The following is a 27,830-nucleotide window of genomic DNA, read 5'->3' on the forward strand; positions in this document are numbered from 1 at the left end:
TGTTGAGGCAAGAGGAGGGGGTGTGTAGCACGAAATCAAGTAATTTCAAGGTAAGATTCGCCTACAAGAAATCATCTGTTCTCTTTCTAACAGCACCTCGACGATTCTTTAGTGTTTGACGACTCACTGATTAATTTTTTCTTAGCTGCGGTCAGATCACTTCCGCTTTATATACGATCGTGCATAATTTATTTCATTCATACTTCGTTGAAACAAATAACGTTTATCAGTTTAAATTTATTAGGATTTATGAGCTTTATTATCACCTAAACAGGTCCCAAGCTGTGGAATTAAAATTCAAGATGTGATTTGTCATCGATTAATTCTTATTTCAGGTGAGTAATGTGGTAAAAACTTACGAACAAGTTTGAATGAAACCGGCAGACTGTACAAATTATTCTTTATTAATTTCTGGTCAGGGCTCAAACCCAGATATTTAGTCTGAATAAGCGATGCAACTCCCACACCAAGTTACAGACATCAGTTTTCAAAATTCCTTGACTTTCCCTGATATTAAAGAATAACATTTTACTGACCAAATAAATACAAAACACTGCTGAGGTTGCGTTGAACTAAAATGTTTCGGCCATCAAAGACAATTGCGGTATTAAATCAGGGTTGTTATAACATAAAACTAAGATGTCATTCTGAGTAGATTTGGATATCTGCCAAGTGTACATACTAGTTATGCAACGCTTTCGAGTGGTATACTATGTAATATCCCACGAGTCACTTGTATTTTCTCGGTATACACACGAGCCTTTAGGTGAGTGTGTATACAAAGAAAATACAAGTGACAAGTGGGATATTCCATAGTATACCACGAGAAAGTGTTGTGTAACTATTTTATACCATGCCATAGAAAATACGCTCACTAAATTTTATCGAGAATAAGATCGCAGCGCACGATGGGATGGTTGGGTTGAATACCATCGAATATACAACGGCTTTCCTGTATTCTGATTGGCTGTATTTTCTATGGCATGGTATAAATGTATTTATGTTATGTAAATAGTGCCATTAAAAACTAGGCAATCACAACTCCAAAAGGTACAAAACAATCAAAGAAGTTAATTCTTCATGTGTGTGTGTCCATACAGTGTACATGTCTATTATTATTATGTATTATATAATAACTTGAATTCTACGCGCATTTTGATTGGTTCTTACTTATGATCTATCAGAGTACAGACGCATAGATGATGTCACGCGTCAAAATGTGGTATGAAAATCAGTGACCCACTCGGCTAGCGCCTCGTGGGCCACTTCTCTGTTCATCCCACATTTTGACGTCATCTGTGATCTATAACTGAACAGACGCACGGCAAAATGGAATCTATTTGTTAAACAGTTCATAAAACAAAAAATTAAAGATGGCTACCAGTAATTCATTTCAAAACTTCTTCTTTCTTTTTAGTTATACTGACATACTGTACATGTATGAAATAGTACAGTGTCATTATGCATTTAGTGTTAGTTATAATAATAATCTATATGTCTAACATGCAAAAATTTCTGAATGCTCATTGGCTGAGTGCACGTCAACCAATCCCAAACAGTGCAGAAAGTTGAAATAAATTGATTGACAGCATGCCGATTTAAAGTCAACTCAAAAACGTGGTCTTTTCATTTGTTATTTCTTATCAAATGTCTAAACAGTCTTTAAATAACGTAGTATCAATGCTTATTAAAGACAAAGACATCACATCATACATATTGTATGTTGTTGTTGTGTCACATATCAACCTAGTAAATGGCCCAGCTCACGATATCTGGGAGGCCATGGGTTCGATTCCCGTTGGGGACTCAGAATTTTTCTTTGTCCCATGCTTGTGTCATCTTTATTATTAATTTTATTACCAGGCTTGAAATTTACAGTCTTTATTATTTACTACAAATTTGATGATTTCGACATTGCTGATCCTAGCAGTATGCAGGACAGGTGTCATATATCAACCTTGTAAATGGCCCAGCTCACAATGAGTCTCTCGTAGCTCAGTTGGTTAGAGTGCCCAACGGGTATCTGGGAGGCCATGGGTTCGATTCCTGTGCAGGACTCAGAATTTTTCTTTGTCCCATGCTCGTGTCATGTTGAACATCTCATCTTTATTATTTATTACCGAGCTTGAAGTTTACCATCTTTACTATTTACTACAAATTTGATGATTTCGACATTGCTGATCCTAGTGAATCTGGATTTTTTTTTTACTTTTCGAAAAAATGGTTCAGTCGGGTGATGGGAAATGATACATTTTATTGGGATGGCGTAACCACAATTTCCACTTGTAGCTGCTCAAACATAAACATTTGAGATTGAATATGTTAAACCTTTGTTTTGATTGATCAAGATCCATTCATAGAAACCAGCATGACTAAAGCATCATATTAATAATCATTAAATCTCAAGTCTCTGTAATTTGAAGGTATTCGTTCAGTACTGTCTCATTGGATGAAATTAATCGGAAACTATTGATTGTTCAAAACCAGTACTTATTTTCCCGGCTGTACTTGAATAGGACAAGGGAACATTGTATCATTATTTAAGTTCTTGTTATGATAGAGCAAGAAGTCTGTTATTTCAATAAAAAGTCTTTATTAAACAAAGTTTTTGCATTTTTTTGTTGATGATTTACAGGTCTTGACTTGTGTAATTCAACAGCAGGATGTGAGTTTTCGTACATCACTTCCGTTTTCTGGTAAGAGTTTGTAAAACTTAAACCAGGGCCACCTATGTCTATTTTCCCAGAATCAATAATATTCTTATTGAGTCTAAAATTAATCACTGCATTTATATGATAAGCTACTCACCACTAACAGAAAGGTCATGGCTTAAATGTTCAAGGAGTCATTTATATGCAGTGGGGTGGGAGATATATTATATTTTAGATTTTGTACATGTGTTCCCTGGGTTCCTAATATTATAACAGTTTTGGTAATTAGTAAATAAACCCCTTCTGGCGGCTGGTATATTAGAGAATAATGCCCAAGGCTGAATGATGTCCGAAAAATGGACAGTTGGCCGAGAGTCGAAGCTTTGACGGCAACTGTGAAATTTAAGGACAATAGTATCTCGCACTCACTTGTGAGATTGGATTGGAAATTCCTGGGGGGTGGGACGGGTCTCATAGGCCAAAGGGTGGGGGGTGGGGTCCTTAGAAAAAACCGCTTCCATGGGAGAGGGATAGATAATTTATGGAACTGCACAATTCGTATCACTGTGTGGCCTTGTAATGGTCTCTATTTTTCTTAATAAAATTATGACTTGTATGGCCCTGCCCACTATTTCCTTGGAAAAAACATATGAGATAAGGTCAGGTATGATGGCATACTCTTTGGTCTGACAGTGCAGGAAAAAGGCCTAGTAAAAAAGTGTCCAGCCCCGCAACTGCCACAAGATGGAATTTGAAACTGTCTGAATCTACAGTTTTCAATTCAAAATGAGCGATATTAAAGAGCATTCCAAAAGTGAAGAATGACCCCAACATGCTTTAACTTTACTAACCAGAAACCAATATAGTTCCCAAGGGCTAATGTTTCAAAGAAAACATGTTTAAACTCCGCAAATGATGAAGTTCAAAAATCTAAGTACATCAATTTATTTGAGGAGAACAACAATAAATGCCATAAAAAACTACATACTCAGTAATAAACATTTCCTGGTTTCTTAACAAAACCATAGTCGTGATAAACATTGTAGAAAAGAAATGCATAAGTCACAGCTTTGAAGATTATTGCAGACAGCAACTTAGTTGGGTAAAAGACATGCATTAAGTTATGGGTATACGATGTATGTCATCAGTCACAGTATTGTGTTCAAACTAATAATAAGTGCAATTGGAAAAAATCAAAAATTACTGTAAATGTAACAAATGCAAACTGTGAACTTTCTGACGAAAATTAATAGTTTTTACGAAAACTTACGATCTAGTCAGACATTCGAATTAAACTATAAAAACTCAACAGTGGAATTTATTTGAAAATGTCGCAACTTTACTATATACAAGAAATAAAACGCATTTCAACAGCAACAGAACGTTTTCTATAAAGTTTCCTTTGTAACTGAAACTCTGATCGTAACCGTTCTTAAACTCTACAAACTCATTTGAAAAAGTCCGTAACTTTACTTTGCACGGAAGCTTTTAGCTTGCGACACAACCAGGCGGACTGAAGATTCAACAAAACCTTTGCAAGCCACGCTATTAAGCTATTCTTTGTAATACAATCGTCGAATTCTGCCATTATTTAACTAGGGTAAAGTTAGCAAATAATCGCGACAGTGATAAATGACCGTGTACAGATGAACAGGGGGGTTGACAATGTATGACAGTTTGTTACTTGGGACGCGGAAAAGTGTCCGTTGTCTGTATTAACGGGTGTCCGTATTAAGCGGGTAATTTAAGAGAAAATGTATGAGGTTTTCTTTGGGACCAACGAAACTGTCCGTAATACCGGGGTGTCCGTATTAAGCGGGTGTCCGTTAAGCGGGGTTCCACTGTACTTATATTATAATTCTTACTCACAATACAACACTAGAATACTATACATTGCGCTAAATACATTTAATACAACGAGACACATTCTAAATAATTACTTACTAACTCAAGTGACATTACATTATACAACAACTTGTCATTTGTCTTGGTGTGGTGTTTTAACAGAATGGATACTTATTAAAATTTGCACACATGGCTTCTACCAACTAGCTGATTATTTCTAAATTTTTTCTTTGCTTTTAATATGACCCATACTAATACTCAGTACTATCAGGACTTTCTCATGAAAGAAACTGTCCATACCCCCCACCCCCACAAATAGACATGGAAAGAGATTGGGGATAAATGAGTGTTAATAAGGGGCTGGGTCGGGCAATACAGCATAACTGGGTCATGTAGCAGCACTCGCAAGGTCCCCCATGAATGGCTCGTTACCCTTAAAGAGAACAATAGAACAATCAACAGGAACAATGTGCCTAGCCCCAAAACAATAGCAACTGGTACACTAGAGGACCATTAGAATTACAAGTTTATGAGACACAACTGATAAAATTTACCTTTACCGGTGTTGAGTGGGGTTAAAATACATTTGTGTTTCTAGAATGGTTTTTGCTCTTTAACTCTTTCTGTTTTCTTTAACTTGACAATGAGATATTGTTGATTTCAGCAGATGCAGAGAGGGTGTCAAGTACTGACCATTATTATTGGCTTTGTTGGGGAACAATGGTAAGTGCCTAAATGTCTAGAGTATTAGTCTGAATAAGAATTAATCTAGTTATTATTATTATTATACATTGTAGTCACTAGCTGTCTTCTCATTGGCTAAGAGCCTACAGCTAATGCTGGGAATCCGCGCAACCTACAGATTAGTGAATAATCTGCTAGCAGATTATTCACTAATCTGTAGGTTGCGCGCGCAATGCATGATTTCCAAGAGCAATGTGACAGGCATCTGGCGGCGAAGGAAATTCATAGTTCGTCGATTCACCTCTTCAACAGAGAAATAGTTTGACCAAAGTTCAAAAATTGCTGACAATAAAGTCTCGGAAAATACAAAATGACCAACAAAAATTGGGAAGGAACTATTCCACGATTTAGTAAGACGACCAGCCGGAATTAGCACAAGTTTTGAAACAGGTTGAAATTGTTTGTCATTACTTCCTTTTCCAGAAAAACAATGTATACCTTATTCTCACTTAATTTCGCGAGTACTAAATTTCGCGATTTTCGCGATTTTGAAAAAAACGCGAAATTTAATACTCGCGAAATATAAGACACGCGAAGTTTAAAATCGCGAAATTTAATATCGTTCTGATAATATAAAAAAATAATGAAACTCGATGTGTTTTATCATAGTTATTCTAACATGTCTGAGCTTCATGTTTAGGAGTTTTTTGTTTGATTTTGTCCATTAGTTATCTCCCACTCTATCAGTGGCACTGTTCGAACTGTTCTCTGTCGCCAAGTTCCTCAAAATCTCGCTCTTCCAGTCGTGGATGAACCTATTAGGGATTTAGACTGTTAAATACGTTATGTTTTGTTATGTGTAGATTGTTTTGTTTGCTGTTTTAACGATGACTTTCATATTAATTATGTTGTTACAGTTTCGAGGTCAAAGCTTCATATTGAAGAATAGGTAAAAATCGCGAAATTTAATACACTCCAATTGTACCTTCTTCTCAAAATCGCGAAATTAAGTACTCGCAAAATATGGCTCTTGATTTTTCGCGAAATTAAGTACTCGCGAAATTTAGTGAGAATAAGGTAATAAAACAATTATTAGATTCGGTTTATGTGATATCCAGAATAATCAAGGTCTCTGTAAGTGTTATCAGCCTCAGCCTCCGGCTTCGGCTGATAACACTTACCTCGACTTTGATTATTCCGGATATCACAAAAACCTCATCCAATAATTGTTTATAATTATTGTAATAGGAGGCATGGTGACCTTTTGTTAAGCATGCTGGACTCTAGATCAAGCAGTCTGGGTTTGGGCACTGGCAGTGGGCACAGCATTGAGTTCTTGGGTGAGGCACTTCTCTCACGGTGCTTTTTTCCACCCAGGGCCCGGTTGTTCAAAACTCCGATTAAACTAACCACCGATTAAGCCTAATCGTCGATTAAAATCACTAACACCGGGTTAGCTAATCAGTGGAATTGAGAACGTTGTTCAAAGCCCGATTAGAGGTGCGATTAGTTAATCGCCGATTAACGGTTAGTACTTGGTGTAAAACCAATTGTATTGTCTCGCTAATCGACGATTAGTATCCCAAAATGCATTTCTCCTTGAGTAAATACTGCGATGGTTTCCAATATGGCGTCCGCAGTGTCGCATGTGGTAAAAGGAAAACAGCTGTGGCGACGTAAAACTAACTGGTCCGATTCCAAAATAGTCATGTTGCCACTTGCATTAAATCATAGTGATGACTAGCATTTGGACAATTGGTTCAGAGCGAGACACCGCTTCGTAAATCTGCCTCTACGAGGTTTGTAATTTTCTGGATGTATTGAATATGAAATTATTTATGGTGCCGAAGCAAGGCTGTCGTTCTTGTTTTTGTACTGTTTGTATTGTATTTATTGTTTTATAAAGCTTTAAATAAAGCTTACACAGAAAAGAAATGTACAGCAAAAAATAAATAAAACTATTTTAACGACGAGGGTCGTAGTTCTTGATCGCAACAAGCCAGTATGGTGTCGTTATATTGATAACTTCGCATACGTCTTTGTCTCACAAACAACAAATCCGCCATTTTTTTCCAGGTTAATCGGCCGATTAGTGAGTTAATCATCTCCCGGAGCAGTGTTAAATTTAACCCTTAGTTTAATCGGTGATTAGCGCTAATCGGGCTTCGAGCAACGCAATCTAATCGCTAGTTAAATTTTAATCGCCGATTAGCATATTTAATCGCTGATTAGCGCTAATCGGAGTTTTGAACAACCGGGCCCTGGTGTATAAATTGGTACCAGCGAATTTAATGCTGGGGTTAACCCTGGACTAGATAGATGGACTAGACATCATTGCATTCTTTATAATCATTCCTTGCCATTTAGAACTTTTAAAAAATATGTGTTTTTATTGTAAGAATGGAAACTTTTTCGGTTGCACGTATCATATTGTATCCAGCAGATAGAAATAATTTATTGATATCTGATGCCCAACATTTCAATTAGGAAATAGCATTATGCTTACTTGAAGTATTATGCCCCCTTCTAACCCGAGCAGTTCTCTGTCCAATGGACTTTGCAAAAAGTAATGTAATCAGGACTAAAGCCTTTTGTATTGGTCATGTTACATGTACATGTAAACACATGTACATTCATGATAGCAACCCATGTTGGAGAAATATATATATTTATAACATAGCTAGCAGAGCCGCGCAATCAAATTCAGTATACGTAAGCGTGCTCAAAATCCCGATGGAGCACGCTGATGACGTAATCGACGAGCGAAAATCTCACTGAGTAAAGCTCATACGCTGCGGGTGTTTTGCTAAAGCGAAGACATATTATCTTCGGAATATGAAAAGTGAATCCTTTCAATATTTTCCCAAGGATACGAGCTACAAGGTAAGCTGTTTCTTATTACGAGACGGAGAGCGAAAGAGAAAATAAATTCGATTTTGCCGTCAAAGTTGTTTGTGTGCTTTCCTTCATTCAAACAACAACAACTAACGTGCGAGTCTCGAAGGACGAAAATCATTTTTTTCACTGCCCTAACGTGGAAGAATGGGCCAACCATGAATGACAACAGCTCGATGGCACTAAAAACTAGCTGCCTGACGAAAGTTTTCGCGTTTTAAGCATTACACCAAAGCGTCTACGGCTCTGTTGTGATTTTGCCGCTCGAGAAAAATTAACTTCATCGGGCGCTTCATTGAGGCCCTGCCAGGGGGGGTTCCCGTGTCGCTTGTCTAAATTTAAAAGTGTGCTGTGTCGCTGTTTTATCGCTCTTTATGTCGCTGTCGGTAATTAAATTGAACGAAAATTGCTTGTCCTTGTCGGTATTTAAGTTTTTCCAAAAGGGTTGTCGTTTGTCGCGATTTTATTAGTATGCTGTCGCTACTTTTTGGGCCATGTCGCTTGTCGGAATTTACCCTGGCAGGGCCTCTTCATTCAACTACCGTTTTCAAAAATGTTTATTTACATCAATTACAAATCAAATCGGTCCACAAAAATACTTAAAACTAAGCATGGAACCGAATTCTTTGACTCTTTTAACCCTTGGAATCTGTTCGGCTGTTCGAGGTTGTTTTGTTATAATTTTCTTCCACGCGGGAGTAAACATTTTAATTTTAATTTAGCGAAAACTTGTCTCAGAATCAACAGCAGTATTTGCTGTTTTTGTCATTTTTTTTTTCTTCGCTCTGCCACCATATAAACTTAGTCAATTTATCAGCCATTTGACACAAACTGCTCCAATCGTGTAAACTTGTACATGTGTAATTTATTGCTCGACCGCTAAGTTTATGTTCTCACACTGCACACAATAAACACAGTTTTTTCCCGCGGCCGGTTTTGAGGCACAATTCCACCGGCAATGTTATAAAACAATTGGTTCATGCTTTTAGCTGTGCTCCATCGAGTTATGGAGCACTTGGGAAGCTAGAGTTGCCCTCGGCTATGGCCTCGGGCAACTCTTACGCTTCTTTCGTGCTCTCCAAACTTCCAGCGTGCTCCATAACTAGATGGAGCACGCTAAAGCATGAACCAATTGTTAAATATATGTTAAGTTTATTTGAATTTAGGCCAAGATTTTTAGTGTCCATTGTCGGTATTAGAGAGGGTCCATACGAGAGAAAATATGTGAGAATTTTGTCGAGACATCACAAGTTTCCGTGATAGAGAGGTGTTGACCAAAAACAAAAATTTTCACTGAGTAGTTTTTAAGTTATGTCTTAAATTTTTAAAAATATGGTATCTATCCCCATATCTGAGGTCGCCATGGCAACGATTTCTAACGTCGCAGCAACCTTATTTTTTTCATTAGTAATGCCTAAACGAATAATTATGTACCAAACGATTTTCCTTGACATTATTGTTGTAGCTGCCTAAACCATTACCAGCCACCTAAAATTACTTAGCAATGCATTTTAAAATGTGCCGGTTACGTTAAATTTAAAAACTAAAATGAAACTTTTTTTCTTTTCACTGTACCCAGGTACTATTGAAGAGCTTCATGTAAACCTTTATAAAGTGTACGGTGGATAAGGATGTCAGCTGCTGCACTTTCACCCCTGGCCAGCTCTGTAGAGAAAACAAATGGAGCCAAGCTCAGCAGACTTCTTATTGATGGTGGAACAACGGTTCTAAGGAATGTCTTTGATAGGTATCATCCTCCTGCAAACCTGGCTGCTGATCTCAATGCAAACTATCTAACTCTAAACAATCTCTTAAGGAAAAGAGTCTTGCGTACAGCTCAGTGGGACCAACTGTTCCCACCTGGTGGAGCTGCACCAGACTCTAACACATTTGATATCACTCTTCTATTCCTTCTTCTGACCAACATATGTGGACTTGCCCCTCCTCTCTCTGGATGGCACACAAAGCCTCCCCCAAGTGATACCTCTCGTGAGGCAAACCTTGCTCGCGTTAAGTTTTTTCGCAATGAGTTGTATGGTCATGTGTCGACCACTGGTGTTGATACACCAAATTTTACTTCTTTGTGGCAAGAAATCAGTGCTGTTCTTGTTGCTCTTGGTTTGAATCAGGCAGAAATTGATAGATTGAAGGCGGAGCATTGTGGGGAGGAAGATTATCTTGACGTGTTACGTGACTGGGCTGATAGTGAAGAGGATATCAAGTCACAGCTGAAAGACATACGTCAGGACCAGACCGAAACACAGCGACAAGTTGAGAATGTACGTCAGACCCAGCTAGAAGATCGCAAAACCATTCAGGAAAGCAACTCAAAACTGGAAGAAGTAAAGCAAGCAATTGAGTGCTTAAAAGAGGAAAAAGGTAAAGACAGGGAAGAAGAAGTCCTACAGAAGCTTGTCAAGTCAGAGTTCAAAGGAGACATTGAGTATCACGTAGGACGATTTCAAGAAGGCACGCGTGAGTGGGTGTTTAACAAAGTTCAAAACTGGTTAGATGACAGAACCTCTCAAAATCGCGTGATGGTGATCACTGCAAATGCTGGAATGGGGAAGACTGTTATCTCAGCCGTCATTTGCAAAAGACTGCAAGAAGCAGGCAGACTGTCAGGAAGCCACTTTTGTCAACATAATAACGCACGTTATCGAAATCCTCAGCTGATGCTTCAGTCCTTGGCCTGTCACCTGTGTCATGCCCTGCCAGAGTACAAACAAGCTCTTGTGGAACAGCTGTCGAGAAATCTGGGTAAAGATCTCAACAACATGGGTGTGGAGGAACTGTTTGCACTGCTGTTTAAAGAACCTCTAAGCACTGTAGCTGACCCTGGAAGAAACATGCTCATGGTGATAGATGGTCTTGACGAAAGCGAATACCAAGAACGGAATGAACTGCTCGACGTAATTGTTAAGCACTTCTGCAAGCTTCCACCTTGGATTCGATTTCTATGTACGACCCGACCAGAGAGAAACATTGCAAAAGCATTAAAACAGTTAAAGCCGTTTGAGCTGGAACCAAATGAAGAAGGGAATGTGCAAGACATCAGGTGGTTGTTTGAAGAGAGGATGCAACATCTAATGAAACCAGAAAGTAAAGGCGCCATTGTGGAGAAGCTTGTAGAGAAGGCTGAAGGACTCATGCTCTACGCGTACTTCCTTATTTCATTTATCGAAGAGAATGTGTCAGTTCTGGACCAAGAAGATCTTGATGCCAGCTTGCCATTAAATATTTCGTCAGTCTACGAGTCCTATTTCCAACGTCTAGAGAATGAACTTATAATGGAGCTTGGCGTCAAGGAAGACAATTTTCTAAAGTTGCTTTGTGCTGTTACTGCATCACGGGAGCCCTTGCCAATTGACTTTGTTTCTAAAGTTTTTGTACCCAGTGGTAACTCATCAGTTGCAAGGCGTAAATTACTGAAAGTTATTGGCAGTGTGTCCTCGCTTCTTCCCATTCGCGATGGCTGTCTACACGTCATTCACAAGTCAGTTAAAGACTGGTTGACAGACACAACGTGTTATGGAGAGCATGACTTTACCGTAGACGAGAAAGAAGGCCATCGCATTCTTGCAAGCCTCTGTTCTGATGAACTTGATAATCTCAAACAGAAAGGTGTACCTGACAACACACAGTTTAGCTCCACCGAGAAGTATGCACTGCATCATGGTGCACGACATATGTTGCAGCTAGATGAGAATATGAGATCACGGAGCTTGGACGAATTTGTACAAACGTATGTGACAGACTTGGAACTTGTCTTTGCAAAGCTTTGTATAGATGATTCAATAGCAGCTGAAGACATTTTATGGCTTCGGAGGCAAAAGGTTTTTCAAGTACTGTCTGAAGACAGAAAAGATTTGCTGAAAACTTTAATGTTCCTGTTAAGAAAGTACTACAGCACTTATACAAAGTATCCTCGCCTATTTTTCCAAACTGTGCTGAATGAAGGAGGAACACTGCTGTCTGCTGAGGCGTCAAAGCTTTTACAGGAGAAATATCCTGAAATACCATACCTGGAGTATGTGCTCAAAGACGTCCACGAGGATGCTCCTCAAGCTACATTTTCATGTTCATCTCAAGTGGTTTGTTTTGATGTTTCACCTCAGCTAGACTACATGGTGTGTGAATGTAGAGACAAAACGATTCAGCTGTGGTCACTCCGCACGGGAAAGCCAGAATGGGTACGTCCCGCGATGGTAAAGAAACTTTATTCTCATGAGAGCAAAACGTATAGAACGTCACCTTCTTCGCCTGTCTTTTCATGCTACCGCTCAGTTGTTTTTCATCCTACCAAGGAAGTTGTGTTACCAGGACTCCTTAGTAGTGCGTACGCTATCATTGACGGAGAACTGAAACCACTTTTTCCAGAAAGCGGTTGTAGTTTCACAGTTTGCTCAGTTGTGAATTCAGGAGAAGAGACTGCAATTATACTAACTGATTGCCCTGATGATGCCAAATGCATTATTATTTGGAGTCTGGAGAATGGTTCAGAGATCAGTCGTATTACCAGAGGTGAAGATGTTCTATCATTTGCTTGTTCTCGAGATGGAAAACTGCTAGCAATTTCCCATTGTTCGGGTTCAATTTGTTTGCTTGATGTAACTGAAGGCTTTAGAACACTAGCACATGCCACTACCTCTAAAGTGTGTGGAATGATCAAGTTCTCCGCTGACAATCAGTTCCTTTTCTGTTGGCATGAACCACTTTCTCAGCAAGAACATTTTGTTTTTCAACTAGAAGTCACAAGGCGTAACGATGGCGCCTTTTCGTTGGATGTTTTAGGTGACAAAGTTTCCTACAAACCCTTGGAATACGAATCACGTACAGAGGCTGGTTTTTTGTCAGGAGATCGTTTTTCATGTGTATTTGAGAAAGCGGAGTCTGGTTATTCCATCCTTGTAGAGGGGGCATTTATGTTTGTACTAGGCGAACAGTGTGTATTGCGAACTTTTCCTGGAAATAGTTCCATAGCAATGTTCACTCCTACAGAGCTAAGAAGCCACACCGCTTCATTCCACCACCGTCAGAAATTCATAGCCGATAATATTGCGTTCTCTCGAAACGGCGAGATTGTTTACGTTGTTGCCACTGAACCGACGGTACAAAGAGTTGTTTTTGTTGGACAAGAGGTCATTGATTTGACTGAACGTTTTGTAACAATTATGGCTTGTAATGTTTCAAGTGGGGAGCTCATGGCAGAGAAACGTATTCAGAGTGGAGAGAGTAAACGCCTTGTTCCCGTAAAAGAAGGGGTTTTGTTCACAACAGGAAGCGATTGTCCTGAACTGTGGAATTTTAAGTTGTCTGAGTGCATTCGTACCTGGCCATATGTACGAGAAATCACAGAGATGATGCCCATATCAGAGAACCAGGTGGCGTGTGTAGGAAAGAGAAATGAAGTGACTATCCTGGACACGACAAGCACAGACATAGTAAAAACAATCCCATTTTCTCGTGAATGTTATGCGTCAACAAGTCAAATTTTGGGAAGAGAAGCTATAACATGTAACAGCAGATGTCAGTTGTTATATCAGCTGGTATCCACTAATTTAGACTGCCAGTCACTTCAGTTGTCGGATGGAACAGACATACTCTGGGAAAATCATTGGCCTCATTCTTTGCGATGTAGCTACTTTCTACCTGTGGGGTTCTCACCTTCGGAAGAATTTGTTGTTATCTCGGCCTTAACCTCAAAGGGTGACCAAAGTGCGTACCTGCTCGATGCACAGTCAGGAGAGACATGCCGGACATTATGTAGAGGTACTGACTTTTATGACTGTAAGTTTGTCACTGACGAGGAGTGTATCATTGACTACCAAGATGCCTCAGGAGAGTTTCTTTTTCAAATGTTTAACATCAAGTCTGGTGACCTACTTGGTGCAATTGTTAGGCAGTTCAGAACATTCTGTTTAGCAACTTGCCCTCTCAAACGTCTAGTCGCAATTGATGTGGTTGCAAACGACGACTCGAAACGCATTTTCCAAATCGTCCAGGTGAATCTTCCACGTGACAAAAAACAGAAAGAGCAAATGGTAAGCTGTAAATGAGAATAGTTCAACACTTGTAAAGTAAATTAGTTTATATATTGACTTTACATGTTATTTAGAAATGTTAAGGAGTATATATTTAAAAGAGGCATGTTTTCGCATACAAATGTGCCCTAACCTTTTATGCCTGTAGCCGTTTTTTAAGCTCTCATCCCAAGATGGTCTCTTTGCTAAAACATAGGCAGGCTAAGCGTGCAGGAGTTATTTTTTCAATTTAAGGGGTGGCTTGGGGTGAAACTGGGCGATTGTCCTGTTGGGATGGTTTATGCCAAGGGTTGAGCTATTTGTGTATGGCAGCCCACGGAGTCACTTTTTGCACAAAATTTGCTTTCAAACAATATAATTTTCACGTGCATTTTGATACATCAGAACTGTTTTATTCAATACGTAAATTTTCATCATTTAATTGAAAAAACAAAAACTAATTCAATTATCAAAATGTCACAAAATGGCACGTTCTTATTCTGTTTAAAGCGGTTATTTTGTTGCTAGCTTTCTAGTAACCATTTCCTTTCTTTTGTTTGTTACGGAATACTTTTGGCTTTTTGCCAAACACTGTAACATGATATTGTTGTTTTTCTCACTTTTGTAACATGACACCTTTGTTTTTTAAAACGAACGTAACACGATACCCTTGTTTTTCTAGAAGAAAGCCACGTCTCCATATAGACATTGAACGAAAAGTACTATAATAAACGAAGTAATAAACGAATCAAATCAAAAACCACTTTCTTCGGGAAAGTTCTTTAAAGCGCACTACACCTGGAGTAATTGTTTCCTGTCAGAACTGTTCAACAAAGATTTTCGTTCATTCACAACGTAAATTCTATTCAACAAACAAGAACTAATTGAGTTGTCAAATTGTCACGGAATGGCACGCTCTTAGTCTGTTTTTGCTATTGATCGTAGTTGCTTTTAACAGCAAAGTTAATACTTGTACCTGTTCATTTAATGTTTGAACGAGATGTTTTACAGTTGATTTTTATAGTTTACTTTTGCCGCCCGCTTTGCGAAGTTTGTTGGGAAATTGGAAGCTTTGTTATGAAGTTGTCAATTACGTTGCGAGTTATGCGAATATAATTGCGAACTTCGATACAAAGTTCCTAACTTCGGCCCGACTGAACTTTCCAAGTTTGGTAGTTGAGGAGAAACAAGACATGTTGCTCGAAAGTCAGCGATTTCTGAACTAGATGATTTTAGAACTGGTCAAGGAAGGTTCAAGTAGCTTGAAGTGCAAGACAACGTTTCGCATCAGCGATCACGCAAGTGATTTGCCGATAAATAAATTTTATGCATGTAGAAATTTGGTCAAATTTTAACTTTTCTGTATGAAAACACATATTTAACGATTTCTGTAAGGCATAATCTTCACTGTCTTCAATTTCAAGTCTTCTGCGTTTGTAAACCGGATGAAACTGGATGGTTTACCCATATATAAAATTGATTTTAATCGAAGCCGACGCGACGCGACAGGGAAGACTAATTTGTTCGAGACATGTTTACCGCTCGCGGAACATAAACGTTTTTCATTTTTATGACATTTGTTTCCAACAGTTTAGCGTAGCAAAGCACTTTTTGATAACATAATTACAGAAGGTTTTAATAAATTCGGGCCGAAGTTGGGAACTTTGTATCGAAGCTCACAATTTGATTCGCGAACTCGCAACCTATTTGGCAACTTCGTAACAAACTTAATTTCCCAACGAACTTCGCAAAGCGGACGGCAAAAGTAACGACAACATTATTCTTCAAATCTACATTGTGCAAATGTTATATGTAATTTTTACTACGGTCAGGAAAGCTAGCCTCTCCAAACGTACGCTCGAATAAGAAGAATAACAAGTTAGTGTTGGGCCTTTTGCTCACGGCGTGTGCGTTGTAAGTAGGGGAGCGTTACGAAAAACGTTTTTAATCCAGAGTTAAACTCCCCAATTCGACCTCCTACAAATCTAAAATCTTCGAACGAAATCGCTCACTACAACTGTGTCAGATTGCTTCCCCCTTATAAACTACAATTTGATTGGTTCTGATAGTACCTGAAATCTGATTGGTGTGACAAACAAACATACTTCACTGACCCACTGACTGACTGAATGATTACACGGGAACATCACGCCGACTAAGAGCTATTTTTGAAAAAATAACTCAAAAACGAAACAATAACAGTTTTTTTTCTTTTCCTTCTTTTAAAGTGAGATATGGGTCTTGGTGTTTTACTCGTGGGGTTAGTGAGCTGGTTAAGTTTTTTTTTTCTTTTTTTTTTCTTTTCTTTTTTTTCTTTTATTTATTTATTTATTTATTTATTTATTTATTTATTTATTTATTTATTTATTTATTTATTTATTTATTTACACACACTTACATAAAACTCTCATTAATTTACTTAGACTTACATATGGGTACATAGATACAACTACATTTACAAAACTTACTTACATCGACGTTACTACGTTAACTACTATGTTACATTTACATTTACACAAAGTCGGAGACTGTATTCCAAGTGATGAAAAGAATAACTAAATAAAACAGAAGTAAATAGATAGATCAATAAATAAATAAATAAATAAATAAATAAATAAATAAATAAATAAAAAAACTGAACGGAAGATTGATGTTCAGATGTTCTCCTTCTGTTGTCAATTTAAATTAAATTGATGTTCTCTAGAGGGTGCCACTTTTTGTTATGTATTTCTTGTGTATTGTTTCTTATGGCAATGTTACATTCAATTCTTTCTTTACTTTACTTCTTTCTTTTGTGCTTCCTGAATCAGAATGCAAATCACATTGCATATAAAACTGAAAAATGGTTGAGGCAAGGGCCTTAGTCTACTCAAGGCGGCTACAGCCCTGCACTGGAATATCCTTTTTACTTTCTACCGGAATCATTTGTTCAATCTTGTGAAACGCACGGCCTCCGCGCGTCGTTCAATAAAAACACATGTGCTAGCGGATGGGTATTTTTTGATTCACTCTAGGATCTTACTTACTATTGGTAAGTGCCTTTCCTATTCAGAGTCACCTTTCAAAGACAACCACGAACAGAATTTCGTAGTTTGGCCCTAAGTTGATTAATATAGCAGGGTCCTTTATAGCTTGCCCTGAACCCGCCTCCCCTCAGATAAGGGCCAATGACCTCAGAGCATCGATATCTAAAGCTCCGTTTCTTAAAATTTTGTCCTGAACCTGATTTCAGTCGACGATAATGCAAAATTCAGTTCTGCGGTTTTCTAAATAAACTTCTTAAGCCTCTAGAACAGGCGGTTTATTTTGACGCTCGCGCAAAGTAGTCAGGTCGGTTAGCGTAATAATCGTTACCGGCGTGATAAAAGCACCAATTTTTGCATGCGGCCTCCTTTCTATACGTTATTTAAGTTTATCCGTGGCTCCATCCGAATTATTTTATTTTTTCTTGAAATTTTAACAAGAACGTTTTTAACTCATTTGCATATATTTATAAAAGCTGTTCCGCAATGTCCTTTCGTAAGCGATCGATTAGATTTTGTGATAAAAGTCCCAATTTTTGCATGCAGCCTCTTTACGATACTTGTTTTAAGTTTATCCGCAGCTCCATTCAAATTTTTTTATTTTTCTTGAAATTTAAACAAGAGCGTTCTTAGCTCATTTGCATAAATTCATAAAAGCTGTTCTGCAATGCTCCCTTTCGTAAGCGGTCAATTAGATTTTTCAGGGGGTGTCTGTCGCTTTTTTGTACAGGCATTTATTAGAGTACCCGATATTTATTACCCATAAGGCAAATTGAAAAGAAAACCGCGCGGTTTTCAGGTTCCCTTACCCTAGCATTCCGCGCAGTCGTTTTTACTGACAAAAGAAAAAAATGCGGCGGCTTAAGGCTTGAAAAATTATCTGTAATATCCTAGACAGGGGTGGATCTAGTGGCGTTGGATTGGGTGGCTAGCCACTCCTTTGATCCAAAAAGATAACATAAAACATGAAAAATATAAGGAGAGTGAAATTCGATAAGGTGTAGAAATCGTTGTTCTGTTAACATAAAGTCCGGTGAAGGGATATTTTGCTCAGCGTCAGTACAAGTGTCCTAGATTGAACGCCCGTCTTGTGCGTTAAAGCAAAGCATTGTCCGTCGGTGGCATCTTCTCAGTGAACGTTCTTAAGACAGAAAAGTTAAATCCTAGTTTGGTTAAGGGACAAGGACGAACTCTCTTTGTCATAAACGATAATAACCAGCAAGAGAACCAGCCGTTCAGTTTTTCGGAAGTGCTCACAGTCTGCATCAAGGGACTCAATCGGATGGGAGGCTAAATAGGCAAGTGTTTCTGTTTCCTCTTTAAGTGCCTGCCCTTTCTCCTAAAACTGGATGTGGTGTTTCAACCATACATAGCGTGGAACAATGGCAGAGAGCTTTCTAGGTACAGATGGAGGAATCGTAACTGGTGGTATACTTTTAGCTGGTTGGTTCTCAGTTGGAAACTGGAGGCCGAGACTGATGCCCGTACCATGAAAAGAGCTTTTTGAAGGTTTAAGGCACCAACAGTGAACAGACCTTAAGCAGGCAGGCAGGGGATACAACACCGTCTTCGTCAAAGTGCTCGCACATGGCTTCTGCAATCCACTCGTCAAGCTGTGTGACCCGGTCATAGGAAATAGAAATTCTCAGCTGGTGTACTTGAAATGCTGGATGATCCGCTTGCATCTCGTCAATCTATGTATGTGCCTTGTTTTTTGTATCGGATTCCTTTGATTTTTTTCTTCAGTGTTTTAGACAATAGGCTGGCGAACAGTAAGGCATGCTTGGGACTCCTGCTTATCTTGCTTTTTCAAACCGTCTCCATTATTGAGGTTTTGAGGCTAGATGGTAACGACGCTTCTTGACTATTTTCTGGAAACGATCCATTAAATTTATATGCCTCGTGGCTGAAAATGTATTTTCTTATTATTGAAGCTGCCTTGACCAAAATTTGTGCGTCCTCTGTGTAATCTCGTTTCTTCAAGGCTTCTTTAGGCATGTTCCGCATCCCTCGGCGGCCACAAACTACAAGCGCATAATTACCATAATAAACATTTTAGAATACTGCATCTAAAAATTAAAATGCTAGCGAAAACTTAAGCAATGTCTTCAATTTATGTATATTTTTTAACATTTAAGCATAAAACTGCAAATTACTTACGGCCGGTAGGGAAATATTTCCTTCTGTCCCACTTTCATTGCATCAATTCAAAATGACGTGGAAGCGGTGCTTGAGAGTTTGTACGTGGTCAAAATGTTTAGCAAATTTAGCAAATTGCAGGAAAAAATTCAGGTGGAGCCACGGATAAAATTATTTAATAGTCTTTAAAGAATCATTCTGCAAAGTTTGGTGCTTTTATCAACCGTGTAACGATTTCTCCAAAAATTTGCGCTAAGCGACCTGACTAAAGCGCGAAGGAAAAAAACCGCCTGTTCTGCAATCTCAACTTATTTTCTTTTTTCAGGAAGACCAAGAAACCCGTAGATTAAAGGCAGTTGAAAAAAAAAGAACGAGGTTAGTGTTTAGTCACCGGAGTTCAATATATCTCAAGTCAGAAAATGATGTAAACATATTTCTTATTTAAATAAGTGAATGGTTGACTTGCGTTATTGCATGAAATATCCCGCAAGTCCTACCCATCGTGTGATTTCCAACCTTTGATTTTTTTTTAGCTAAAAAGAGATATGACCTGGGAAGGGGAGGGAGTCTAAATTTGAGGCTTTCTAAAATTAAATAGGGTTTTATAATCAATATGGTGTAGCAATATCACGTCCGGTAATTCTTTTTAGCGTTAAACCTGGAAGAATTAAGAGGAAATCCGCCAGGACTTCGAGTAGTTATTGGAAAAAATTATGTACCAAAACTATTTACACCTGATTGCAAGCTTTTGTGTTACTGCTTCAAATATCTTATCGAAAGAAATCTTTTCTAACAACACCACACATCGAAAACACATTTTGAAGTTCCGCTGAAGTCCACTGAATCTCTTAAAAGATGTAAGCTTTTGCCCATAGCTTGTGAACTTTAAATATCATTTTCTCAGACTCTGATAAGAAATTGTTGTACCAGAATTATTTCCACCTTATTGCAAACTTTTTTGTTACTGCTTCAAGTATCTTATCAAAAGAAATCTTTTCTAACAACACCACACATCGAAAACACATTTTGAAGTTCCGCTGAATTCCACTGAATCGCTTAAGATGAATTTACAAAATGGCTACACGTGAGATTTTGCCCATACCTTGTGAACTTTGAAATTCATTTTCTCAGACTCTAATAAGAAATTGTTGTTGGTGTTATCACGGATAATTACTTACATCTTTACCTTTTATAAAGGGTAGGAAATAACGCAATAGGATTTAAATTATTCTGGAAATTGATTTTTGTCCAACTTTAATAATTATTACTCGACTTCCTAGTGGATTCCGTCTTAATATCTTGGAATTTTAAATAATGAATATTACCAACCATGAATATTACTTTGTGCCGTTTTGACGTAGATAATAAATCTGACCGGGCAACTTTATCTGTGTTAGGTATCCTCTGTTGTGTTTTATACATTTATTAGGCGAGGACGTTAGTCTCGAGCCTTATGTTATGAAGCGATAAATCGGTTGGGTTTACAACGGGCGATGGGCGATGGGCGATGGGCGATGGGCGATGTGATGATTCGAACCGAGGGGGATTGGTAACTAAGAATATGGCTTGAGATTTGTTTTCCTCCGCCATCTCCGCCATCGAATTGGTTATTCGAGACTTTTTCGCAGCCAGAAGCCTTGACTCGAAGTAAGATTAGTAGCTGATATTTTTTGCGCTCACTTACAAACATATTGAGATATACACAAAAACCTTATCGACACACCGAACTAAATTGTGGTTTACGAGCTGGGAGTCAGCTGGCGAGTGCCTTTTTCGGCAGACCTTTGCCTTTCAAGACTGAAGTTGAACTGGATATAAAGCATTGAAAGCAATATAAGCACGGCTAATTAAACATCAGGATTGATATATTTGTGATCTGAACTACTGGCGACATTGTAACCTGAGCTTTGACTGAAGAGGAGAAGTGCAGAAGAATATATTACCACAACTGCTGAGGTGAGCTATCAAAAATTTATATCAGTTTGCTTGTACATGTAAGCTTACTTTATTGAATAACAAAATGGACAAAGTATTTATGGAATCGAAATAACGATTTTAAAAAGCTAAATATCTGCTAGATGTTGTTATATTTAATTTGCTGGAATTTATAGATTACTAAGCATTGAGAGAGCTTCATTCGCGATCCCTTCTGTCAACGGAACGTTTTCGTATACTACTAGGTCAGATTTCAACATTGATTTTAATAATGGTGTGCAAAGCAGCAGTAAATATATACAAGTGATTGTAAAATATGGATACAAACAAACTTATTTCAGGCTTTACCACTGATAACAGAACTACAATTGATCACATTTATACAAATCTAAATAAATCAAGAGTCCAAACTGGTGTTCTCAAGACACACTAAAGTGACCTTAATAAAGCTGTGTGGTTTAATAGCAACCAAAAAGAGTATATACATTTTTGTAGACCATAATAACTAGTAAATGATTTAAGAAGCATAGTGTACATGTAGAAAGATGTGTTTCAGAAAGAAGAAAAATTTAAGTAACTACTTATGTTGCAATAAATTGTTGTAGTTAATCAGTCTTAGTGTTTAAACAAATATGTGTAAAACAATTATTAAATTTTTAACAATTAATTCTTTCTTTTATTATGTTTACAGAACAGAATTAAAAAACAACAGAAAACATCCAAAATACAGTTTTCAAAAAATCCACTGACAGCTGTGTTTTGTCATAATTGCTTCAATATGTTTAATCTGCACTTTGTCAAGAAGCAGCATGAATGTGTGAATGTGGCTATTGGATTGGAACTGCTTTGACTGGAACTGATTATTGGCCTCTATTCTGCCTCTATGCAATATATAGAAAGCCCAATCCTCACTATGAATGTCAGATATATTTAAACAAAACACAGCGAAAACCATGTAGCAATAACACCTAAGTTAAAAAAAAATAAACTGTGTAAAACATCTCTGGATTTGCTACTGAAAGATCCTTCAATTCTAATTCATTACTGGCAAATCACTGTATCAACTCTACTTCCTAGACTCCACATGTACTGTATCAAGATGTTGGACTTATTGGACTTACTTGCATCACAAATTGTACAGAAAGTGCAAACAACTTTCAGCCCCATTTTAATTTAACAAGAGTAAATCAAGATGCTATATCAACTTTACTTCCTGGAAACTTGTACTTCCTTGCACAGCGTGTTTTACCTTTAAATGATATTAAGTTTTTGGACTTACTGCACAAAATTTACATTACAGATTGTACAGTCAGTGCAGACAACTTTAAGCCACATTTAAACAAGAGGCAATCTAGATACATTATTTCAAGACATTTTATTCTTGCCAAAGTTGTGGAAGTTTCCTCGCTGTCTAGTAAATATACAAAATATGTTGCCTTCCATTGTGAAAAGTCGTGATAAAAGACATCTTATTAGAGTTGTACGGCAATTTTGTGATCAAAGCAGCTTACAATTTGCCTTTTATTAATTACAGTAACATTGGTTAGAAACTAACCTTTCCTTGAAATGCACAACTAAAAACACCACTGGAAACAAAGTACTGTATTTTAAAATTTTATTTACCTGACAAACCCATCCCCCCCCCTTTTTATAGCAAATGTCTCAGTGTCTCAACTTTCGCCCAACAGTGAGGAGCCCAAAAGGGTGACCACTTTTAATATACTAACAATTTTCCTTGCACGAAAGAATGTGAATTAATTAAAAGTGGTCACACATTTGGGCTCCTTGCTGTAAATCACACATCTTTTGGACTCGCATTTTCACTCAATAGACATTTTTGGCTTTGTCAGTGTAAATTGCCCATTTCAAAATCACATGATGCTCCCCAGAGAACTTGTTTTTAACTATCTGAATACCAAGAGAATTTTTCTGAATTTGTAAGGAGTGATTCTCAAGAGTGATGTCACAGTCTGAAATAGGACAACAACAAAATGAAGCCCGAAAGGTCTCTTCTCAGTTCTTTGTCTGGAATTTTTAACATACTGTCTTGCTTTACTGGAACGTCCTCGCCTTAGTATGCATTGCATACCGGTTATATTACTTTTAAGAGGTGCCAAGTGCACCGTTACTCTGTAGCTTTTATGAAAGTTTCACCAGAGTTTTTTTCCAACTGTGTGAATAACTTGATTTAGTATCACCCAACTAGTGGACTAATGCAAATCTTGCATTTTGATTGGCTACGCCACTAGAGGACTATTAATAATAGTCATCGAGTAGCAATAGAGCGTGACTCTTTCTTTCGTTTTATTCCCAAATAAATCTTTTTTCAACTTGCATTTGCTAACTTTATTATTTCTTTTTCTGTCTGACTAGTTGGGTGATACTAAAACAATTAGACCCTAAATGCCACCAAAATGGTGGCATTTAGATGACGTCACATCCGAAAACGTTATAAAAAGCAGTGTATTATGTGTTGCTTGCTTAATTAGTTTACCAACTTAAATGATTTAACTTTCAAATCAACCAGGCTTTTTCATATTTTTTTTTTTCAGAGAACTTGGTTACCTGGATGTTAAACAAAGCGAAGAAGCAGAATGTAAGTTTACATTTGTAGAAGTTTGTACCTGATAGGCTAAAATATGGTGACTTTGTCATCTTTTGAAAGAAGTCTATTGGCTTTAAAGCCGGCCCTAGAAGCTTTTTAAGTTAAAAGTTATTGTTTTAAACGCTCGATAGAATAAAGAAGGTCATGTCCAATGTTAAACGGCATAAAAACGCACTTCATTCACTTGCACGTTCTCACTGTGTATCACAATAAAATTCAGCGCAAGGATTATTAATTCGTAAAATACAAGCGTGTATAGCTAGAGGAACTGCTTATCGGGCACCCAGTATTAATCAGTTAGAAAAATAGACCTAACACCATGCGAGCAGAGTTTCTTTTAAAGCATTTATTAGGAAGCCGAAATCAATTTGAAGGTAAGCGTTGTGTTATGTTGATGCTTTGACTCGGTGCTTTAATTATTTGTGCTATATTCTTTACTCTTGCCGTATGTTACCCTCCGATCGACCCAACATTGAATGTTTGTGTACACAAACAAGACTTCTCGACACAATATTTCTCTGTTCTTTACCAAACAAATTAGATAAGGTGGGTAGGGGAGGGATCGTTATTCGTCGGCCTAGGTCGGTCCGTATCGGGAAAACTGTGCCCTCGGCCTTGAGCACAGTTGAACCCTGCTGTTTCGAACCGTCAGGGAAATAAAAAATAGTTCGGATTGGAAATAACGGTTAGTAGATGACTAAAGGGCAAATCCAAGCTTAAAGGTAAATAACGTGGAATTCGAAATAACCGAGGTCGAAGATGCCATTTTTTTCAAAAATACTATAATATAATACTCTTTGTTGTCCCTCCAAAATTTTGCTTAAGCATTGTTTTGCTGTCCCAAGAGTATTATGGTATTTTTGAAAATGGCCTATTAGCGTGGTCTAACTGTATATATATAATCACATACATGCAACCCAGTCCCCCACTTAGTTTTGAAGAAGGGTTAACGCTAAAAGCGTCAGCTTTTCACTACGGCGATTTTTTTAACTTTACCAACTTCCAGTTGATAATCAACAAAGTGTTTCACTTGCCTGCCAAACCAGCGCAACAGTTTCTTTAGATACCTTGCTCATTTATTTTTCATTCACTGCAATCAATTATTTTTCCTATTCAGATTTTTCCCCGCAGCCGACAGACAAGATCCCTGAAGTCCGAGATGCCAAGCTTGAAAAAACTCACCAAGCAGCTACACTGGAAAGTAGTAAGTCATGTTGTAATATATTTCCTTCTATTAGCAGTAGTTTTGCTTTCTGTTTAGCTACGCTTATTTTCACAAAAAAAAACTACAATCTCCGACAAAAGTAATTAAAACATTGACTTTGCTTTGCAGTTTTTTACGGCAAATTTACCACTTGTTCTAAAATTTTATCACACTCTGCTAAAAATACCCCTTTCCCCATCCAATGTTGTATTATTGTAGCAAAGGACTCCCGAAAACAAACTACAACATTGGTAGGGGGAGGGGGCCGGAATAATGGTGCGAAAGGGTAAAATTCGACCAAATTACAATAAATAGGTCCTAAAAAGGAAGTTTCATGAAAATCCTGACCATGCAACTCGCTGCACAAAATGCTGGTCAAATTTTATCCGAAAATGCTTCGCTTATGCATGCATATCAACTGACGCACATATAGCGGAACAGTGAAGCCAAACTATTATTTTTTTGATTTCAGTAGTGCCTACGTCAGTTGTTTTAGGGGAAGATACCATTAAAACATTAACGAAGAAATTTGAAGCTGAACATCAAGAATGCGTGCGTGTGTTGCCATACAAAGACAAGGACGGTCACTTGGAGGTCCATTTGTACATTTACCCTGGCAAGTCTGGTCTTCAGAAAGACTTAGAAGCAGCGGCCCAAGATTGTTTTGGTGAGATGGCTGTCCCTCTCAAATGGTTAGATCTTTACAACAAGGCATCAAGAGTCCTCAATATTACATCTGTCCATTATCCTTCTGGAAAACCAAACAGATTGGAAGCAGGCAAAGTTAATGAAATCAGTGAAGTCATAAGGAAAAACCGTAACAACTTTTCAAAGCATCGCAACATCACGGCCGTTCAGCCCTCTTTTAAAGTAAAAGAATCAACGCAAACAACGGATCCATGTATTGCAGTTTACGTCGTTGGAAAAGGACACATCCCACTCGGTGAATCTGAAATTCCGCCCATTGTTGATGGTTGCCTTGTAGACATCATGGATGGGTTTTGGTTTGAAGCAGTGGAGCCATGGGAGCCAACTGAAGCCCAACAGGAGTTCGAGGTGCTTCCTTTGGGCGCAAGCATTGGTGTTGAAGGTGTAGAAGCATGTGGAACGTTAGGAGCTATTGTGGAAGATGAAAACAACCCTGGTATTCTGTATGCATTGTCGTGCGATCATGTGTTGAACAGTGGCACAGAGCAAAGAAAAATTGTTCAGCCTGGATTGAATGACTACCAGAACAACATAAGGTGGATGTTAAAGGATTTCAGGGGTCGGTCAAATTATATCCCTGGACCTAATTGCCTAGACAACGAGTCCATTCATGACCTGCAAGAAAAGGCGACATTGTTAGCAAAGTTGAAAAAGCAAAGTTGTATAAATAAAAGAATTATGGATCTTCTCGAAGATGACCAAACAGACCCATATGCTACTGACATTCCAGATGACAAGATTAAGGCGTTTCATTCTTACTTCAAGGATGGTGACGAAGCGAGGAGAACAAAAGTAGCAAATCTACAACGAAGGGTGTCTGCATTACCAGACCTCGAGAAAAAGATTGAGCAAAGTTTGGAAAAGAAACCAAGAAATGTAGCGAAGTATACCACTGGTATCAGAGGCAACAAATCAGCTGGTGATAAAGACTATTTCATTGATGCTGTCATTGCCGAGTTGAGCCAAGATGAAGTGGCGAAATTACAAAATAGTCTGACAACTGAAATAATTGGCACACATTATTACCCTAATGGTGATTGTACACCATCAACAACAGAAGCCATAATCAAAGCTGGGAAGTTATGCAAGAGTGGCCGAACTACAGGGTACACCGAATCAAGAAACCTTGTTCGTTACACCTCAGAAGCACCAACGTATTTGCAGTCAAAATCATTCAGATTAAAAGGAGAGCTGTCTGACGTAGAGATGAAGTATCACTTCTGCCAGGCTTGTGCACCGGAAAAACATGATCTTTCGAATGATGAGAAGAAACACGTTTGTAAAACGTGTGGCAAAGGCGAAGCATCACTTTATAAAACTAAGTGGCTTGAAAACGTCTTGTGCATTGCCAGTGAACAAGAAATGTTTGCAAGAAGCGGAGATTCTGGGTCCGTCATCTTTGAGATCGAGGAGAATGGTGACAAACAACGGAACGACTGTCTTACAGGGTTTGGACTATTATTTGGAGTTCTTGAAACTGCACATAAATTTTGTGCTCTGGCATCACCATTAGGAATTGCCCTCAAGGAATTGTCAGGGAAAGTATCAGAATCTTGCAAGTTGAGATTGGTTTCAAACTACTACGAGTAAGTAAAGAAGTACTTTCTCGAGCCTCAGGATTATTCTTAGCATTCAATCTAGTATTAGTATTCAATCTAGTATTCAATCTAGTATTCTTAGTATTCAATCTAGTATTCATTGTTCCTGGTCAAAAAATAAATATTTAGTATTTTTTGACGATGGCTCTTGTACACTGTTGTCGTGTACAGCGCTGTCGTGACATGAACCCCACGTGATCTTGTCGTTGGAAAAGCAGCATGAGCGCCCGAAGTAAAAGCAAATCGTGCCCAGACTATTGCGACCGCTCTCTCGTGCTCGTTTCCACGCGACATCACTCTGATGTGACATGTTTTTCTGAAACAGGCTTGTAGACCAACGACAAAATGGAATTTATTCCTGTTTTAAAATAAGATAATATTTTAAGGTTTTTTTTATTATTATGAATGCTTTGAGCTAATTTATAGTGGTAGACTATTCTTTATAATACGTCCAATAACACAAAACGTTGGGGAAAAATAACTAAATTAACCTTTATTCAATAGGACGTGAAATTTATTA

General features: G+C 38.0%; 1 protein-coding gene across 3 annotated transcripts; it reads left to right on the forward strand.

The window, feature by feature from the left end:
- LOC144666197 (uncharacterized) lies at positions 1–27,361 on the forward strand. Of its 3 annotated transcripts, none has more exons than XM_078527570.1 (9): positions 1–50; positions 275–335; positions 2,636–2,696; positions 5,161–5,219; positions 9,655–14,119; positions 19,586–19,635; positions 23,748–23,791; positions 24,918–25,004; positions 25,477–27,361. In XM_078527570.1, the coding sequence occupies exons 5-9, from the start codon at positions 9,707–9,709 to the stop codon at positions 27,300–27,302; spliced, it is 6,420 nt and encodes a 2,139-aa protein (XP_078383696.1). In that variant the 5' UTR covers positions 1–50; positions 275–335; positions 2,636–2,696; positions 5,161–5,219; positions 9,655–9,706; the 3' UTR covers positions 27,303–27,361. The 3 variants fall into 3 exon arrangements, with proteins under 3 accessions (XP_078383696.1, XP_078383699.1, XP_078383697.1); XM_078527573.1 differs by having other exon boundaries at positions 25,480–27,361; XM_078527571.1 differs by having other exon boundaries at positions 5,164–5,219.
- The last annotated feature ends 469 nt before the right edge of the window (positions 27,362–27,830 follow it).

This window comes from Oculina patagonica, chromosome 9, assembly GCF_052425735.1.
Source record: "Oculina patagonica isolate OP01 chromosome 9, crgOcupat, whole genome shotgun sequence".
Lineage (NCBI taxonomy): Eukaryota > Metazoa > Cnidaria > Anthozoa > Scleractinia > Oculinidae > Oculina > Oculina patagonica.

Excerpts from the sequence above, each read along its gene's own strand:
- LOC144666197 (XM_078527570.1), top strand. The coding sequence starts at position 9,707 with ATGTCAGCTGCTGCACTTTCACCCCTGGCCAGCTCTGTAGAGAAAACA. Across the intron at positions 14,120-19,585 it reads AAAAACAGAAAGAGCAAATG|GAAGACCAAGAAACCCGTAG; the intron begins GTAAGCTGTAAA and ends TTCTTTTTTCAG. Across the intron at positions 23,792-24,917 it reads ACAAAGCGAAGAAGCAGAAT|ATTTTTCCCCGCAGCCGACA; the intron begins GTAAGTTTACAT and ends TTTCCTATTCAG.